The sequence below is a fragment of the Bidens hawaiensis genome, unplaced genomic scaffold, assembly GCF_021521415.1.
Source record: "Bidens hawaiensis isolate Kalapana, Puna unplaced genomic scaffold, B.hawaiensis_p1.1 tig00005482_1, whole genome shotgun sequence".
Classification (NCBI taxonomy): domain Eukaryota; kingdom Viridiplantae; phylum Streptophyta; class Magnoliopsida; order Asterales; family Asteraceae; genus Bidens; species Bidens hawaiensis.
In genome coordinates, this window is record NW_027491351.1 from 1,209,442 (window position 1) to 1,229,548 (window position 20,107).

The following is a 20,107-nucleotide window of genomic DNA, read 5'->3' on the forward strand; positions in this document are numbered from 1 at the left end:
CTTTAGATTTGATCGCATGATGGTTGATGAAGTTTGGAGAAACAAGCAACGTGATGAAGAAGAGTATTGAGCTTCAATTGATGTTTATGAATTAGGTTTGTAATTGGGAGGAGGTGAAGATGATGGTCACATAAAGCATAAAGTGTGGCCATTAACTAATAATAGTCACATTTGTGGCTAACAAATATTATAAGTGTCTAACAAACAAAGTTATATGGTCACATAAACCCGTAAGTGTGGCCATATGTATTAGCTTTCAGCCACATTATTAAAGAACTATTGTGTCCGTAGATGACATTTGGCCTCACTTTTTCTAAGTGTGGCTAGTAAATGTCACATTTTTTTTGAAAGTGTGGCTAAAGATTTCGACCAGCTGTGTACAGGTACGGTTTTTAGTCACACGACCAAACATGTGGCTAAAGCTCCGAACATGTGTGACTAAGGTTCAGAATAGGTATATTTTTGTCACATGAACCAAACATGTGTGGCTAAAGGTTCTAGAAGGTGTGTTTTTTGTCACACAAATAAAATTTGTGTAGCTGAAAATATGATTGGTGACCTTTAGACCTTTAATATGAAGTGTGGCAAACTTTTGTCACAGTTTTTTTCAAAGTGTGGCGAAAAATACCTGAGTAAGTATAAATGGTCACATGAAGAATAACATGTGTGGCCAAAACATTCTGGAAGGTTTTCAAACATGTCAAAGATCTTTTAGCCATACATTTAAGCCGAAGTGTGGCAAATCGCCATGTGTGGCTAAAAGTCGATATTCACGTAGTGGTTTTAATTGCAATTAGGATCGGGTGGTCCAGGGTCTCGCGTACCTAATGTACGATAACCTATTATTGTACGTTAACGCTCCCATATATATATATATATATATATATATATATATATATATATATATATTGTGTGTGTATATATACATGGAGGGATATTTGGAAAGCTCAATTGAGTTGAGACTTGAGAAAACCCCAGATAACACACTCTCCATCACATGCTAGCATATATACACACAATTGTATGTGCGTATATGAATAGTAACATATTAGCGGGTGAAAGTACATATTACTAATTAATTTCTTTTTCGTAATTGTATATATATAACTTACAACCATCTTCATGTTACAATATTACCATTTAAATATATATAATAAATAACAGAAGAAATGGTATTAAGGAAACAATGAAAGTTGATATAGACATTGGTCTCTTTAAAGAGGGGCACTTTTGGATCTATGAAGCCGGGGCTTTTTGGGAACCTGAGCAGTGGAGGTTGAACATAACTGCAAAATTACAAAATATAATAATAACTTTATTATCATTAAAAATTAATGATTAAACCAATAATCTATTGGTTTAATTATATGGTGTTTACCCTTCACAAATATGATGGTGGATTTTATTCTTGCATATGTGAGATGTAATGGAATTATGGTGTTAACTGAATTTGTTGTTAACAAAATATTAAATATATATCATTCTCATCAGAAACTCTGATGGTGGTAAGATAGTTAAGATGTAAATAAATAAGATGTCAGGGTTCAATCCATTTATAAATGGAAAATTTTAGTTTATAAAAAAATGTTAAATATATAAAAGATGGTGCACATTTTAGTAGGATTGGCTTTGCTATTCAAAAGGGGGTTGCGGCGCAGCTTGTTGCCCGTTTGCCTGCCACTTTATTGTAATCGTTTTATAGTAAAAGGCAAATCTAATTATTATTATTTTATTTTCAAATACATTTATTAATAATATTGAATACCTCTTTATGAAGCCTTTTAAGTTTAGCGTTCTCTTTCATTGGTCTTAACACTTCATGCTCCAGTTCGTCTTCACGAGCCTGCAAATATTTAGAACAATTTAATCATTTATATAATATTACCTATTACTATTTCAACTTTGAAGTTAGTGTCATTACCACCACCCATTTTTACATACATTATACATATGGAGACAAATAAATAAGTCGGCGAAATGATTATGTGAGATGTAATTAGAACACAGGAAACATGGTTAGCGAATAATTTATTTTCTTTTTATGATCAGGATTACCTCAAATACTCATTGAAGCTCTTAGTTTTGTTGGTTGTAACGACAAGGTATCACAATTTATGTGACTGATCCGATCCAAAGGAAATTTAAACGTCATATGGAAACACTACAAGAAAAACACCATATAGGGACGAAATCTATAGACACAATGCAAGTTGTTTCTATAGTTCACCATATAGGGACAACATATTGTCTCTATAGAAGTTTCCTTCTTTTTAAGTTTGATAAGCTTATAGAGACAACAAGTCGTCCCTATAGATTGAATATAACATTTTTTTATAATTTTCTTTAATTCGGGTTCGATGAAAACAAGCACTAAAAAATGTTTTAATTGTAGAGATGACATGTCGTCTCTACAACATTTCATATACATATATATATTTTTTTGGTTTTTTATAATTAATGATAAAAATAAAAAATTCAAAATATTATAATTTATAGAAACGACAAGTCGTCCCCATAAATTTTGAGTAAAAAGAATTTACTTTCGGGTAAAATTTTCACGATGCTGAAAAAGAAAACTATGTTAAAATAATATAACCTATAGAGACAACATGTCGTCCCTAAAAAGTATTCATGAATAGGCTTAGCATCCTACCAACACCCAATGCCCAACACCACCACCACCAACAGTGTGCCGCCACCACCACCAACGTCCGCCACCACCACCACCACCGTCAACCACCCACCACCGCCACCGTCCATCACCACCACAACCCATCATCGGCCACAACCACCATCCACCACCACCACCCACACTGTCCGCCACACCCATCCACCACCCATAACCACCGTTTTCCACCATCAACCAGCATCCACCACCACCCACCGCTCACCACCACCACCCACCGTCCGCCACCACCACAGTCCACCACCTACCGTAAGCCACCACCATCGTCCACCACCCACCACAACCGTCCATCACCACCATGGTCCACCATCACTGTTCATCGCCTACCACCAATCATCCACCACCACCCACCGTCCGCCACCACCACAGTAGGCCACCACCATCGTCCATCACCACCACCGGTCCATCACCACTGTTCATCGCCTACCACCAATCATCCACCACCACCCACCGCTCACCACCACCACCACCCACCGTCCGCCACCACCACAGTCCACCACCCACCGTACGCCACCACCATCGTCCACCACCCATCACAACCGTTCATCACCACCGGTCCACCACCACTGTTCATCGCCTACCACCAATCATCCACCACCACCCACCGTCCGCCACCACCACGGTCCACCACCCACCGTAGGCCACCACCATCGTCCACCACCCACCACAACCGTCCATCACCACCATCACTGTTCATCGCCTACCACCAATCATCTACCACCCACCACCCACCGTCCGCCACCACCACAGTCCACCACCCACCGTAGGCCACCACCATCGTCGACCACCCACCATAATAAGATAAAATCATATTATAGACAGTTTTTGTCTTAAAAAACAAACAGCTCCTAAGTATTTGTATGTGTGTGTTCGATTGAATCAGACGAGTAATCTAAGTCCATTGAGCACACTCAATAATTCGAATGCCCATAGTAAGTGTGGATACACGAAATACCGTATTCAGTTATTCACAAAGAAGGATAAGCTCAATTAGAACTACTAAAAGGTGAGTTGATGACGGTTTTCTAAAGAAAATGACCGGTTCATGTAAGTGTATGTTTACCGTTTGTAGGGACAACATTATCCATAGCTATAGGTAAGCCTATAAACACAACATGTCATCCCTATAAGTAAATATTTAGTGAGCACGGTGTAAACAAAAAGCAAAAAGAAAATGATTTACCTATAAAGACTAAATGTGGTCTCTATAGGTAAATATAAGTATTTTATAGAAGTGTAGAGTAAAAAAGAATCAAAACAATTATTTTGGGGCTAAATGGAGGGAAATATACATAGGCGCCAAGTTAAGCAAAAAGCAATTTCCCCCAAATCTCAAATCTCCACCTGATAGTGATAGCCACCATTGAAGCAATGCACCTCTCAGCACCCCCATTTTGAAGCTTGAGAGTAAGAAACATGCTATTTCTTGTTCAGTTTGTTAAGTTAGAAACACATATTAATATTATTCCTTGATCTGGGCAACAGATAAGGGTTTGTGGTGTTTTCAGTTGTAGTTTTAAAAAAGTAGTTAATTTCAGCCTTATTTATGCAGTGTTAGAAACATATGTTACTGTAGTGTTAAAAAATTAGTTAATTTCATACCTTATTTATGTTTTAAAACTGGGTTTCTACAAGTTTGGGTCAAACTTAAAGGTCGCCTGTGTCATATTAATATGGATTATAGATGCGAGTGTTCTTAATTGGTTTACTTTTGTCGAGACTTTTTGTTGGCTATTGTGTATTCGTTGGGTTTTGTACTGTTGTTTATATTTATGCAACCAAATTGGTTGTTAATAGCTACTATAAGAAATTAAGTATTATCAACCTTGTTTGTTTTTGATGACAGAAAACATGAACCATTTGTTTGTGCATTTTTATACAAAACTATAGAAAGCTACTATAAGTATTATCAATTGGTTATCGATCTAACCCAATTTTATTAAATGTCAGTACTATGCAAATGAATTATTAGCATTGGCCTATGGTCCAACGAGAGCATGTTCTTACGATGCTTGCATAGTCAATGGAGTTAGATTTGTGGTACATAACCGTGATAACCGACACACTACTCAGAACAGTGGTGTCGTTTCAATAGGAGAAGATGGTACTCTATTCTATGGTCAATTAGAACAGATCATAGAGTTGAAGTATCTAAATAAATACTCGGCTGTACTATTTCGTTGTAAATGGTTTGACACGTCAGGTAAAAGACTAATTAAGAAAAACAATACTGTTGATATCGACATCAGTCGTGAATGGTTTGTTGGTAATGAATGGTATGACGATCAGCAATATATATTAGCGACACAAGCTAAACAAGTCTTTTATCTACAAGATCCTTCTCAAAGAAGCGGCAATTGGAGGGTTGTGGAAGACGTTCACCATCGAAAACTTTGGGATCATCCAAGTATGAGTGCTTTTAATGAGATAGATATATTGCACGACACTCAATCATTTGATTACAACTTAGTAGTCGACTCAGGCTTTGATGAAGATTTTACTGAAGATGAAAATTTCATTAATGATAATGGTGACACAATAACTATTGCTCCGGTTGTGGATGATGACAATTTTATTGATGAAGACGAAGAAGAGGATGAGGACGAAGACGAAGACGAAGACACATACCTTTTAGATGAGGAAGACGATCTTATTATAGACACATGCTATTCTAGTGATGATTCCGATTGAATGCATGTATATAAGTTATTCATGTTAAATTGTGAATATTTATTTAGAATGTTTATTATATCTTTATAACATGTATTTGTTTATGTGAAAGGAATGGCAGATGTTGCACATGGACACGGGGGGGATGGTGGGAGTCAGGACCCCAATAGGAATCAAAATAAAATCTCTAGCGTTTGTGAGTCTTATAAGTTGTTCAATCTAATTATATGTCCTCGTATATTGAATATTTCTTTTAGTTTGCTAACTTTTCTATTTCATGTATAAATATGCAGCCCAAGCCAAAGGAAAGCGTGGACCAGGGAGAAATATAAAGTTACATAATAAAAGTCAACAAAACGCGAGTGAGCCACTTCCCCTTGAAGTTCTTGAAGGGGCACGCCAATATAAGTTTGTTGGATCGAATGCCTTGGATTTTGTAAGATTGATCTCCAACACTATTCTAGCACGAGTTCCTTTGCATTATGAAAATTGGCAGGCTGTTCCAGATGAGGATAAAAATAAAGTTTATCCCGAACTTTTCGTAAGGCCTCCATGTGTAATTAATTATATATTTGTATTTCAATTTTGTAACTTTTACATACTTTCCAATTATTTCTTTTTTACAGGATTTCTTTGATCTCAACAAATTTAAAGATGGCGACCCCATCAGGTGGTCAAGGATTCAACTTGGAATTACTGCTGATTGTCAGAGACGTTACACATCTCGAAAGTCTAAATTTAAGAAACATTTGAAAAAAATGGAGGTTATGCCGACGTTGAAACAGCAAATAAGTGTCCCCCAAAAAATTATGATGTGGGCAAGTGGGTTAAGCTTATTTATGATTTGTTTATGGATCCCAAATATAGGTTGAGATGTGAAGCAAATAAAGATAACAGAGCAAAACAAAGATACCTGAGTTTTCAAGGTAGTCAATCTTTTGCCCAAATTCAACACATATCGGTAAGAAAAATTGTCAATATTACCCAAAGATCTATTAATTTTCATATTGAAATCTAGAAATTAGTATTTTTGGTGTTTACAAAGGAGGAAAAACCGGAAGTGCGAATCGTATTGATATTTTCAAGAAAACGCATTTCAAGGAAGGGAAAGGATGGGCAAACAAGGAATGTGAAGCAGATTGGGTAAGTAAAAACCTTTTTTTATATGATTTGGTATCTTATTATTATGTGCTGGTGTCCAATAGAGCTTAAATGAGGTATTAAAAGTCTTTTGTTAAATAATTGTAAAATTTTTCATTATGGCTTCAGTAGGTATTCAAAAGAGCTTATATTATTGTAAAAAACTATTTGCTATATGATTTAGTATCTTATTTAATTATGAGTTCTCTCTTTTGGTTCGTATAATGAGTACAATAACTGAATAACAGTTGTAGTTTCGCGCAACGCGCGGGTTTCGTTAGCTAGTTATTCTTAGTATGTTGCATTGTTGAGATAGATGCAATGCTATTGTCTATTTTTAATTATTTGAATAGGTTGGTTCTGCTCGTTTTATAGCAGTTTTGTTGTCATGTTATAGTAAAAAAAACATCTTATGTATTGTTTAATGTAGGGTAAAATTCAAGACGAGTTAGCAAAAACGTTAAAAGATTCGGCTGATCCAGCAACAGTTGATGAGATTGGGGTACTCCATCGTGCTTTAGGTCCTAAACGGGGCTACATACGTGGTGTTGGACGTGTTGTGAGAAATGTAACCCCAGAAATATCGCGGTCATACCCTCCGCCACAGCAACAACAACAATTGCAAGACATGCAAGAAGAAATGAAAAAAGTGCAACAGCAACTGCAAGAATTGCAGCAGCAGCAAGCTACCCAGCAGCAGCAGGCCGCAACAGCAGCAGGCCGCTCAACAGCAGCACATCACCCAGCATCAGCAACAAGTGTCACCATTCTCAAACCAAGCATTACTGGAAATAATGCAACAACAAAACCAACAACACCAGTTTCTAATGCATCAAATGACGCTGCAGTTCCAACAAGAAATAAATGATTTGAAAAGAAAATTGCCTCAACTTGATGAAGATGATGAAGACGATGACTAGGAACTGAATGTTTTGCCTTTATTTAGAAGTTTGAATATCCTGCGTTTTGAACTTTAAATATCTTGTATTTTGAACTTTAAATATCTTGTATTTTAAAATTTCGCTTAATATTATGTGTCGTTTTACCTTTTTATATTGTTTAATTCAGGATAAAATGAAAATTAAAAAATATATATATATATATATATAATTCCTTTAGAGGCGACATATCGTCCCTATTGGTTTATTAGAATATTTCAATTTTAAAAGCTTTTATTTTGTAGGGACGACATATCGTCTTTAAAGATTTCATATAAATTTTTTGTTATTAGTCTAATGAGACGACATGTAGTTCCTATAAATTGAATATATTTTTTTTTTACTAAGACCACCCGTAGTGGGTGAGTTTTGTGTAGCGTTTAGGACCAAAACGCGGGGTACACCGCCCCCCCCCCCCCCTGCGTTATAAGATTTTTTTTTTTTGCTACGTTGTGTACAAAACGCGGGTGATGGCACAAAAATCAAAAAATGGACCGTTGAATGTTACCGTTGGTGATTAAATAAAAAAAAATTAATTTCTTTATATATTAAACCAACTAATTCTCAATCAAAACTTATCAAATTTATAAAAATTCTCTTTCAACTCTACAATTCTATAATTCCTTTACACCAAATTCACTATATATGGATCCTCCATCTATATATAAACAGTTTTTCGGACGACGAAGAGGGTGAAGACGACGACGACGACAACAATGACGAATAGTTTTTTTTTTATTTTCTTGTAATATTTATTTAATAAAATATTATTGTTATTTGATTATTCTTATTAAAAATTAAAAAAAAAAACAAAAAGTGTAAAAGTAACTGGGCGCCACGTGACGCATAACCCCTGGATGTGGAGAGTTATAACAACAGCCTGTTTTTGTACAAAACCATAACTCTGACTGGGCGCCGCATGGCGCATAACCCCTGGTAGTGGAGCTTTAATTGTATTGAGACGACTTGTCCTCCCTACAAACTAAAAGTAAGTATTTTCTACTTAAATTTGTTGACACCACATGTCGTTCCTAAAAGTAATCTATGGAGACAACACCTATAGGGACGACCTAAGGACCTATCGGTACAAGCGTGTAGTGACCAAACATGTGTAGATAACATGTTGTCCCTACAGGGAATTTAGACCTATAGAGAGGACATGTTGTCCCTAAAAGCCTAAAAGGTCTCATCCCCATACATCTAATTTCTTGTAGTGGAAAAAAGCAAGCAACTCAGTAGGGAAAAAAAAGGTATAGGTCTATCACGACTGTATTGCTAGCTCGCAGCAATGAAAACGAAAAGTTAAGGGTGTAATCTGATCATATTCTTTGTATAGATTAATAATACCGGTCAATGGATTATACTCTAAATTACTACAATTGAATTTGCTGAAAAATAAAAGAAAAATCGTAACAGTTGATCGACAACCAAGCTAGCTTAAAGCTAAAGATGAAATAAAGTGGATTAGGTAATGTGGGTGAGAGACAACCATGCATAATCATTGTGTATACGTAGTTTTTTTTCTTCTTCTTCTTTAACAGACAACGAATTCTTTAAATAAGTTACTGTCTAAATACATTACATCGGGATATACTTATCATTCGATCCGAGAAAACCCTTAGTTAAGGTCAACACTACATAGTTGTCTTAATATATTATATAATAAATTGATTTATAATAAATTGTAATTAATTTATTATTTCGTCTTTACCATGCTTATACAGATTGAAATTAAAAGATATGATTATATATTAACACCCCATCTTAGTTAAAGCATAAATCCAAATCATCCATCCATTCGTCCACTTGAAGATAATAAAAACAAATTAACTAAATAATATTATCCTTTCCATTAGTATACAATTGGGCAAGTTGATATTACGAAGTTTTATTCATATATTTATAATAAGATTATCCTGTACAACATATTACTATTTTTTTACGACGATCACTTGAATAAATTCTTGAAAAATCTTAGGGGGTACTTTCCGATGTCAGGAGGCTAATTCATCTAAAAACACAGTCTTGAAATATTTCTTAGATGTGTGAAATGTTTATTAACCCTTGATTAGGTTGTCAATGAGCTATATTGGTGTAGTTATAAGAGAAAGACTTAGTGTTCCATGCACAATTCATGTATGGTGTACCTATCATTTAGTTTTGGAGGCACCGAGTGATGATGGGAGACTTGACGAGTATGTGACGTTCACTAGTTGGATCCTTGAACTGAAAGGGTTTTACCTCATTGCATTGTCGTGCCTTCAGGCAAGATTGTTCATGGGCATTGGCCTTTGGTGGGAGTTTTCCCAGGATCGAAAAACAAATGTATTTTGATGTGGTGAATTTAACCGGTAGCCTATTTGTAAAATTTGTTGAATGTTAAAAAGAAAAACCGTTGATCTATTAGGTTATTATAGAAAGTATTATTTATGGAAAGAATATAAAACATTTTTTACTCTTGATAAGTGGGTGACGATAATTGTTCAACTTAAGATGGAAAAAGCATCTTCTTTAATATTCTCATCATAGTTTTAGGCACCCTTTAATCAGATTAATATTAATATTAATATCAAATAACCACTTCATTTAAAATTAATAATGCCTTGGATTTAGATGCTGACGACTGAAAGCTAATTTAATTGAAGATGAATAAGTTATTATGGTCTAAAGAAAAGCCGGTGTCAAGCTATTCAATCAATATTGATCACGTCTATGTGTTAGCTTATTTCAATGGTAAACCAGCCATTATTGAAAAACTAGCGGGTGACATAAAGACGAGCTGCGACAAACTTATGGGTCAAGCATCTGGATAATAATTATATATACTCTAGTTTCACCTTTGCTAATTTTCCTTTGTAACAGTTCAAATTTAATTTTCTATAAACTTTCTTTTAATTTACATTTATTTGGATTTCTTCATATCCAATCGTTTAATTAACATTTATTTGGTTTCTTGGTTGTAAAACTCAAAGTGACCATAATTAACTCCAAATGATCACATTCAAGACGAAATGAGCAAATTAATTATATACATTACAGTTAACTTAGCTTAGATATTACACAATTAGTATAAATATAAATATTTATATATATATATATAGATCAATATATACACAATATATATATATATATATAGAGAGAGAGAGAGAGAGAGAGAGACATAGAGAGATCAGACACCTGTTTTCTTGCTCTTGATCGAGCAGCTGACTCACGATTCTTCATCAAACGCTTAAACTTTTCAGTGTATTCAGGAGGTGATGTTTGTTTCACTATGATGACATTAGGTGAAGTGACTACTATTGAATTGGTATGTGGTGGTTCTTGATCATGTCCAGAGTTGCCACTAGTACTCAGGCTTAACATGGTGGTGAGTGGTGGTACTGATGGTGGTGGAGAAGGATAGTGGATGGTGGGGCGGGCAGCCGGAGCAAAGAAATCTTGGAAGTGATGAGTGGTGGGAGGGTGGTGAAGTGATGGGAGGCTGCTTATGTCTTCCCATACATCATCCATAGGTTTCATTGCTTAAAAATAGAAAACTTGATGTGTGTTTGTGAAGATGTAGTGAATATGAGGGTGGTGTGGTATGGTGTGGTGGGGGAGATCATGTTTCACTTGGATAATTATTATTATAATGAGGGTAAGTTATGTGTTAAATACTTGTTAATTACATTTACCATAGAATAATATTATGTTTGAGTCCCATTTGCTAAAAGGAATATATATTTTTGTTTCAGGAAATATAATATTTATTAATATTACATATATCAAAACATCAAAAAAGGTTATTACTTTATCTAAGTATCATACAAGAAGCATAACCAACAATGACATGATATTCTATTCATCATGCCTCTTAAGTCTAACCATAGATAATGTTCGGGTTTGTACGTGGAATCATACATCATACACACTTAAAGAAAATGGTAATTATACATTGAATGTTAAATGCCCCAAACATCAAGATAACAAATTCAGATAAACACGTTCACAATGTGATAATTAGCATATACATGACTATATGTGTAAACAAAGATACATGACGTGTAATGCTTTACAATAAAGACCACGTAACATAGTAATGAAAGGCGAAATGGAATGAACTATTGTGAAGGAATAAAAAAATTTGGTTGGTTAATAAAACAACCATTAAAAAAACATGTACGTAGGAATGCTTATGCATAGTAAGATTGCTACTTAATTAAGTTAAAATCTTTGTTATAACAAAGCCTTGATATTTATTGCATTAATTATGAGAAATCAAGATGACCTGTATAAAAATGCTAGAGACCAAAAACCAAGGTTCTCATTGGGCTTCCTTTAGAGGCGGAGCATCTAAATACGATGCTATCAAAAACATCGGAATTCCTGAAGATATCATTCTCAAGAGTCTATCGCCACTAGAGGTGCGCTAAAACCGAGCCTTGTACAACTTCATCACTTGAGATGTGCTAAAACTTGAGCTCAATACAACTCCGCCACTAGAGTTTAACTAATTCATTTCATAGATTAATTTATATTCAACATTCTATATTAGTTTTCAGTATGTATTAAAATTCCATATTTTATATTTATATTCATAAATTGTAATCATAGACGAGGAAATAAATGTAGTTTGTAGATTTGTTTGTTTTTTTGTGCGGAATTTTTTTATCACAAAAAATTATTTTTCAGATTTATTGTATTTTTATTACAGAAAATTAAAAGGTTTATTTCTTTCAAACTAATTATCAATAGCCCATCCATCGGTAAGTAGTCGAACTTTGGTGTCGATAATTCGTTAGTAAAGTTGTCGTCGTTGAACCATCGATAAAACAATCAGTATTCATATGAAAAGGTATCACCCACGAAGCATCGCCAACGCCCGACCAAGGTGGATGTTACCTTAGATGTTAATAATGCATATTTGTCACATTATCCTGAAGATGTGTATGAAAAAGTTTGGACAAGTCTACTGGAAAAGTTGGTAAAAACGGTTTTTTTTTAAATTCAAACATTATAGCCGTTAGAAACCGGTTCCAACGGCTATATAGCCGTTTTTGACCGTTGGAACCGGTTTTATTACTATATTTAGCTAATTTTCATTCTATAAATATCAATGTATGAGTGTGTACTTGTTAAACCACTTCCAAAACTATAAAACACACTCCAAAACACAATTAAGCTTAAACCGACAACAAATGGCAACTAATGACGACGTTGTTATGGTGATCGAAACAACAAGATGCCCCGATGTTTGGGTTCATTACGATTTGTGTCTAATGACCGACTCACATGAGATGGCACGTTGCAAATATTGCTCGAAGTTTCTTAAAGCAGGGTCCAACTCGACATTACGAAAACATACGAATAAGTATTGTCGAGAGAAAAGAAGTTTGGATGCTAAAAAAGCGAAAGTGGGAGAATCGTCCGGCTCTACAACCCAAAAATAAGTATTCCCGAATTAAAACGACGGACTTTGTTTTTTAAGTTTTAGTTGTTATGTTTTATCGTTTATGTTTTAATAATGTTTGTAATAGTTATTGTTTAAATAAATAAAATGTTCGTCGTTATTAAAAAAGTAACAAAAAATTAATCATGAGTAACAAAAGTAATTATAATTAAACAAATCAAAACTAAATATTAGTTGAACAAGTTACAAATAATTTTACTAAAACAAATAAAAAACACAAATTACAACTCTTCTTCGTCTTCATTCTCGTCTTCACCCTCGTCTTCGTTATCGGAAGAAACCCCGTCCTCCGCCTCCTCATCATGAATATGACGCTCTATTGGTATTTCGTCTTCAAAGTTCGCCTTGTGTTGTACACGATCCACCGCATCCAAATGGTCCTTTAGGCAAATGCAAACCTCTAGAGACTCGGGAGTTAATTTTGTTCTTCGCATAGATAACACCCTCCCACTAAGAGAAAAAACCGATTCGGAAGCAACCGTTGAGGCTTGTACGGCAAGCAAATCACGAGCCATGGCGGATAGAATGGGAAATTCGTTTTGATAACCTTCGTCATCCACAATCAAATCCCAATTCTTCCATATGTCTTCGTTGCGGTTATGGTTGACTACCGTTACAACCCTTGGGTCCTCCGTAGCAGGAACGGGGGCAACAAAAACACTCTTCTTAGCCTTCTTGTTAGTTTTTTTGATGGGTGCCATAATAATATTTAGTTGGATGGTCGGGTAACGGAACGGGTTTGCTAAAGGAGTAGTATTTTAGTTTGTTTTTGAGTTTGGTGGTGAAACAAGTAATGGAAAACAACTTATATATAGTTTTTGGGCTACAAGAACCGGTTCCAACGGCTATATTACCGTTGACGGCTATTATTTGTCTAAAAAACCGGTTCCAACGGCACTATTACCGTTGGAACCGGTTACAACGGCTATTTTGTGTCTCAAAAACCGGTTCCACCGGCTATATTACCGTTGGAACCGGTTCCAACGGCTAGTTTGACCTGTGTTTGACTTTTCAAAAAAAACTCGCCGGAACCGGTTTTTTCGGGTAGGAACCGAACCGGTTACAATTAGGAACCGGGTTGGAACCGATGGGGACATACAAATATGAGAACCGGGTACGATTTTCAGGTACAAAAATACCCAAACAGGGTTTTGGGCCAACCGGGTAGGAACTAGAACCGGTTCCGGTTCGGTTCCACCAGTTAGGTTCCGGAACCGGTTTTTTTGTGCACGTCTAGTTGAGGGGGATTCTGTTTAAAAGAGGTTTTGTTACTTATGGTAAAATTATAAGCGGCCCTTGATTAAATCATAACAATAAAAAAGAAAAACATATAACTTACGAGATGAGTTTTATTGAACAAGTTCTTATAGACCAAACAATAAGAATTCCTAAAACTCAAAACCGTCAAAAGGTGTTCAAACTCGATAAAAAATTTAATAAAAGAAATAATAATAAAGAAAGAGACTATAAAATGGCTGGCATAACATATGGCAAATAAAAGCTATTAAAAATGAGTGTAAAACTCTTACAAACACATGTCCCTAAATACACAAAAACATAGACCACATGCACCATGCTGAAACAAGCCTTTCCTTAAATGCCACATCAAGCTGCCGCCTGAATTGGCCCGTTTGATCTGAATACACGACCCCTGCCACGGCCTCCTCTTCCATGTCCACGCCCTGTGAAAAAATCCATATGTTTTAAAACTATGTGTCTCTCGTGCCCCGGTTTAGAGAATGTTAGATATTTCACAATGACTATTTTACCCCTTTTTTATGTTTACACACACATGACCTAAACAAGCATCCACAAAAAACACAGACAATAAACATATGGTTTGAACTACTTAATCTGGTTAAGTGGCTCCGTTATAGCTTAACATTTTTATAATATCCACTTGACCGTTAAGAGCCGAAATTACTCAAAATTGAAACTCTAATAAAAAATCCCTCATCTCCCTTTGAAATAGTTTTTAACAGTTGGGACATACTAAACTATATTTATCACACCAAAAAAGCACCTGACATGTTTTATTCTATCAACCCGTTTCTTTCATACCAATTTTTAACTTTATATATTTGACCAACTAGCATTATCATAATGTTGCGTAACTTTATGTGTTAATAAGAAATGTTAAACTAGCAATTTTCATAATGTTACAAGTTGAGAAAGTAGTAATACCTCTCCCCTGCTGTGCGGGTGCTTCTTGATTATATCCACCATCATACCGATCATCCACATAACCACCATTATTATCATAACCGCCCCTACCATGACCCCTGAAATTACGACCTCGCCCTCGACCCCTACCCCTTGTGTATTCACGAGGAGCATCCCACTCCACATCCTCATATTCTCCTGTTGCATAATCATTTCATGTGAATATACTCATAACAATAAAGAAATCCAAACTGAACATCAAAAAATATATATTACCTCTACCCTGCTGCATGGGTGATTCTTGATTATATCCTCCATCGTATTGATCATCCACATAACCACCATTATTACCATAACCGCCCCTACCACGACCTCTGAAATTGCGACCTCGCCCTCGGCCCCTACCCCTTGGGAAGTCACGAGGTGCATCCCACCCGGCATCCTCATAGTCTCCTGTTGCACAATCATTTCATAAGAATTTCATATATTTGATTGATTATAAATAAGCATTAGCCAAACAGATAGACTTAATATGAAATAATATAATTATGCTGAAGGTTGGCAAAATGTTACAACAAGATGAGAAAGCAATAGTACCTCTCCCCTGCTGCATGGGTGCTTCTTGATTGTTTCCTTCATCATATCGATCATCCACATAACCATCATTATTATTATTGTAACTTCCCCTTCCACGACCTCTGAAATTATGACCTCGCCCTCGGCCCCTACCCCTTGTAAAGTCACGAGGAGCATCCCACTCTACATCCTCAGACTCCCCTGTTGCACAATCATCAAGTAATCACACTAGGTAAATTTAGAATTGATTTTTGTTTCTTTTTCACAAAATTAGATCATACCAGGAACAGGTCCGGATCGTCCTCTTCCTCTTCCTCTTCCTCTTCCCCTTCTACCACGTCCTCGGCCCCTTGCAGTTGGTGAACCCTCTGCATAAGAAAGAATGTCAAACTACTCAAATACCCTTCAAAGATCAACAAATGTACTAATATAGTGTTACTAAAAAAACATACCTCCTTCATACTCAAATTCAGTTGCAGCCTTCACTTGGTCAGCTGGCAGTGGGGGCTGATAACTGCAATCAATTCATCACACATTATGATACACACAAAGTAGAACAAAAAATGATTTCATGTGCAACAACATGTTCATAATCTTCGTTAATTCAAGGAACAGTTGCATCAATGAAATAACCTAAAAGTAGCAAAATGGGTCGAACAAAACCCGATACAATCAGTTCTGAAGTGAGCCACAATACCTTTAGAGGGAACCTATGGTTACTAATACAGAGATACATGTATGAAACATATAACAACTAAGATGCCTTGAAAAATATACATATTTCACCTCAATGCTATCCAGAACCATGCATTCTTATATGAAATAACGACCTATGAAGTCAACATCGGTGGTATCTCGGTTATCAGTCCTCGTGTGAAATAGCGATCAGAATATCGGTACCGATCATATCAACGATATTGAGTGATATTTGACCGAATGACCGATATCAGTGTTTTAAGTCTTAATTTTCAACTTTTAGTGTTTAATCTTTAATGCTAGTTTTTTGAGTATTAATCAGTTCCTACTTGCTACAATTGCTAAGTGTTACTGTTGCAAGTTGTAAAAGGATAATTTGTTAATGGTAGGAGAGTATACTGAATTGTTAGTGTTAAAGTGCTATATATATAAATTCTACATGATATTAAAATTACCGATATCCCACCGCGATAACCGATATCTCAGATAATCCGATAATTTTCCGCATTAACTGCTTAGATAACTACATGATTACCATTGACTGAAAAAAAAAAGCATAGAAAACATAAAAGTCCATGCATTCTGATATGATATAACGACATGATTACCAATAACTATGGAAAAAAGAAAGCATAGAAAACATAAAAGACCAACTCACCCAATGGATGATGTATCCAACTCCTTTTTGGACAGAGTTACAGTGATCATTGAAACATGCCTTGTGGTTTCTAGACTGCAGTAGCACAAAGCAGAAAGAAAATTAAAAATAAAAGAGAATCAAAAAACAATTGTTTTTTAGATAGGACCACAAAAGATAAACTTACGGAAGTAAGCCTTCTTCAAGCGGTTCCCATGTATCAGTTATGTCTGTGGATCCAATGGATGTAATTTGGTGAAGACCAACAATTCTCCTCTGTGATAAAATCTCAAGACTTCATAAATGGATATACCAGTAAATGCTGAAAGATTTAAGTTGTGAAGCATTACATACCTTTATCAGCTCCACAATTGTTACTGTCTTGTTGATTGCTCTGCCCATTGCTTTAAACACAACTTCTGAAGAGCCTTTTTCCTATTAAATAGTAGAATAAAGTGAAGAGTAACAAAATAGGTAAATATAATTATATAACTCAAAAAGGCTTATATATAGAAAAAAAATACAAAACAGAGTGCCAAATCTTACCAGCTTAACATGTTGATCTGTATGACCATATTTAAGATTCATATTGATTTGGTAAAATTATGTAACTAGGCATGCAAACAAACCGAACGTTCAAAGAATGTTGTGAACATAAAAATTGTGTTCATTTAGTTAAACAAACAAACATGAACAAGTATCTCGTTCACTCATTTATTTTCATGAACGTTCGTTTGTGTTTGTTGGCTTATATTTTTTTCATGTTCATTTATGTTTGTTAGTTTAAGCTCATTCGTTTTCTTTCGCTTATATACTCATTTAAAATTTATAGGCCCATTTCAACTTGGAACTGTTTTAATAACTTTGTAGGCCCAACACATTGTTCTACACATTACTTTCAACTGGCTTAGCTCAGTTATGTTCGCTCATCTATGTTGAGTACTTCAGTTATGCTCATTTGTACTGTTAATGGACAAACATAAGCAAACACGAACAGGAACCACGTCCGTTTAATTGTTCGTGTTCGCCATTTGGTCGGTTAAAACGAACAAACACAAACTGTTCGTTCAGTTTTGCAAGAAATTACCTGAAGCAAAGTCATTGCATAGGTGATATAGTTCCGCATCCTTCCCTGGCTGGTAATTCGAATCTCATTCTCATTAATTGGTTGCTCTGCTCTTGGCTTTTCCACCTTCTGGTACCGATCCATCTTCAAACATCAAACACACAAATCAAAACCTTTATTGAAATCACTAAAATTTTATATTTCTAACGGGCCAAACATGATATTTCCTTAACTGTATGATGAAAGCATGCAACTTGACACTAGTTAAGAGAAAAATAAAAAGCTACACAACATTTTAAATACTGATTTTGCACAAAAAATAACACATAATAATAATAAAATAATATAAAAAAAGCACAGAAACTTTATTCAATTGTTGTGAAAATGTCACAGAAAAGGTAGACAAACAACTGAATTAAAAAATATTAAAAAATTGGCTAATTATTTCTTATAATTGATTGCAAATAAGATTACATGATCCGTCTTCATAAATGATTTCTTATTAGTAGAAATTTCATTATAACTTACTACAGGACCGTCACTGAAACTATCACTCATTCACTCCAATTATCAACAACAAAATTGTAAGGAATTTAAATTATGCAGTCTAATAACTCACATATAAATAACTTTGAATCAAATAATATTATGAGTGATAATAATAATAATAATAATAAATAAAACCGTAAAATAATAATAAAAAAAAAACAAATAAATTCACAGCACAGAAACAATAGTATGATTCATTATAATCTACAGATAATAATTAGTATGATTTAAAACTTAATTTGCACGTAAGCTTAAACAAATGCATAAACTTAATTATTCAAAACTACAAGAGAAACAATCACTCCGACGAACGACAAAAAACAACAAAATCGAATGCAAAAGGCCTCAAATTGGCTAAAAATATATGAATTGGAGTGTAATTAATAATAACTTGATAGAAACAGTAACAATGGAATGGAAGAATACGAGATCAATACACAGAGGATGTATATATGTATATATACCTGTATTATTATTGGATTGGATTGGATTGATTGAAGTTTGTTGTGTTTAAACCCTAAACCGCCTGGCGATATGGTTGGGAGGGAGTATTTATAGATAGATTGCAACTGTTTTCGTTTGCCCTAAACTCATCTCTCTATATAAACAGTTGCACCAGTTAGTTGACTGCTTTTCAGATTTTGGGCCGGCCTTTTGCGATAATGGGCTACTTTACTCAATCAGGGTGTTTGGTAACGTAATCATCCCAGTTTTTGCCAACAAAGTCAAGAACCGAATAGGTTTGGATTTTTCATCAGGTAGAGGTAGAATCGGGTCGGTTTCATTTTTTCTAAGGAACTAGAACCAGTCTGTAGCGGAGAGTCAAGTAGGGTCGGTTCTGGTTCAGATACGAAACTGGGTTTGGAGTGACAGTGAAAACTAAAACAAAATAAGAAAGTCGTTGATGTTTGTCTCAGACTTTTGAGTTTTGTTGATTGGCCGTTGTTTAGACGAGTTGATTGGCTGAATTGTTAAACTTGTGGGTCAATCTGAATTAAAATAAAACGTTCGTTAACTAAATTGAGTTGAATTAAGCTAATGAAAACTTTGTATACAATGTAGATATGTTTTAGATTTAACAGTGTCTCGGAATTTTAAGATGATAATAGAGGTTTCATTCACATGTGAAATTATTGTGAAGAGGATGAAGCAAGTTTAGAGTAAAAATGTTGTGAGGTGCACAAACCGTTACCGTTACAAAATTTTCTAATCTGACTTGCATTTTACAAAGTCATAGTTAAAATTAGGGGTGTTCTTTGGGTTTGTTTTTTGGTTTCAAGTTTTTTGGGTTTTAAAGTTTTAAACCGTGACCCAAAACCCAACCCAAATCTCTCACGGGTTTTTCGGGTTTGGGTTTTTTCGGATTGGGTTAATCGAGTTTCGAGTTTCGAGTATCTTAGGAAAAAAAATTAAAAACTACAATGCTAAAATTAAAACAACATATTCTTCTTTGCTCGTAACACAAATAATAAACCAACTAACTTGATAAAACAATTCAAAAGAAAAGTAAAGTAACTCAAACCATAATCGTCTTCAA

The 20,107-nt window shown here is 35.0% G+C and overlaps 2 protein-coding genes across 2 annotated transcripts; both read right to left on the reverse strand.

The window, feature by feature from the left end:
- Positions 1-1,171: 1,171 nt before the first annotated feature.
- Positions 1,172-10,946, reverse strand: LOC143629924 (uncharacterized). Its single transcript, XM_077099066.1, has 3 exons — positions 10,612-10,946; positions 1,766-1,843; positions 1,172-1,286 (listed from the first exon to the last, which is right to left on the reverse strand). Exons 1-3 carry the CDS (start codon positions 10,942-10,944, stop codon positions 1,215-1,217), a joined length of 483 nt encoding a protein of 160 aa, XP_076955181.1. The 5' UTR covers positions 10,945-10,946; the 3' UTR covers positions 1,172-1,214.
- A 3,908-nt stretch (positions 10,947-14,854) lies between these two features.
- On the reverse strand, positions 14,855-18,261 carry LOC143629925 (uncharacterized). Its single transcript, XM_077099067.1, has 9 exons — positions 18,043-18,261; positions 17,310-17,390; positions 17,143-17,231; positions 16,977-17,051; positions 16,075-16,136; positions 15,904-15,990; positions 15,644-15,823; positions 15,323-15,499; positions 14,855-15,244 (listed from the first exon to the last, which is right to left on the reverse strand). Exons 1-9 carry the CDS (start codon positions 18,163-18,165, stop codon positions 15,000-15,002), a joined length of 1,119 nt encoding a protein of 372 aa, XP_076955182.1. The 5' UTR covers positions 18,166-18,261; the 3' UTR covers positions 14,855-14,999.
- Between the last annotated feature and the right edge of the window lie 1,846 nt (positions 18,262-20,107).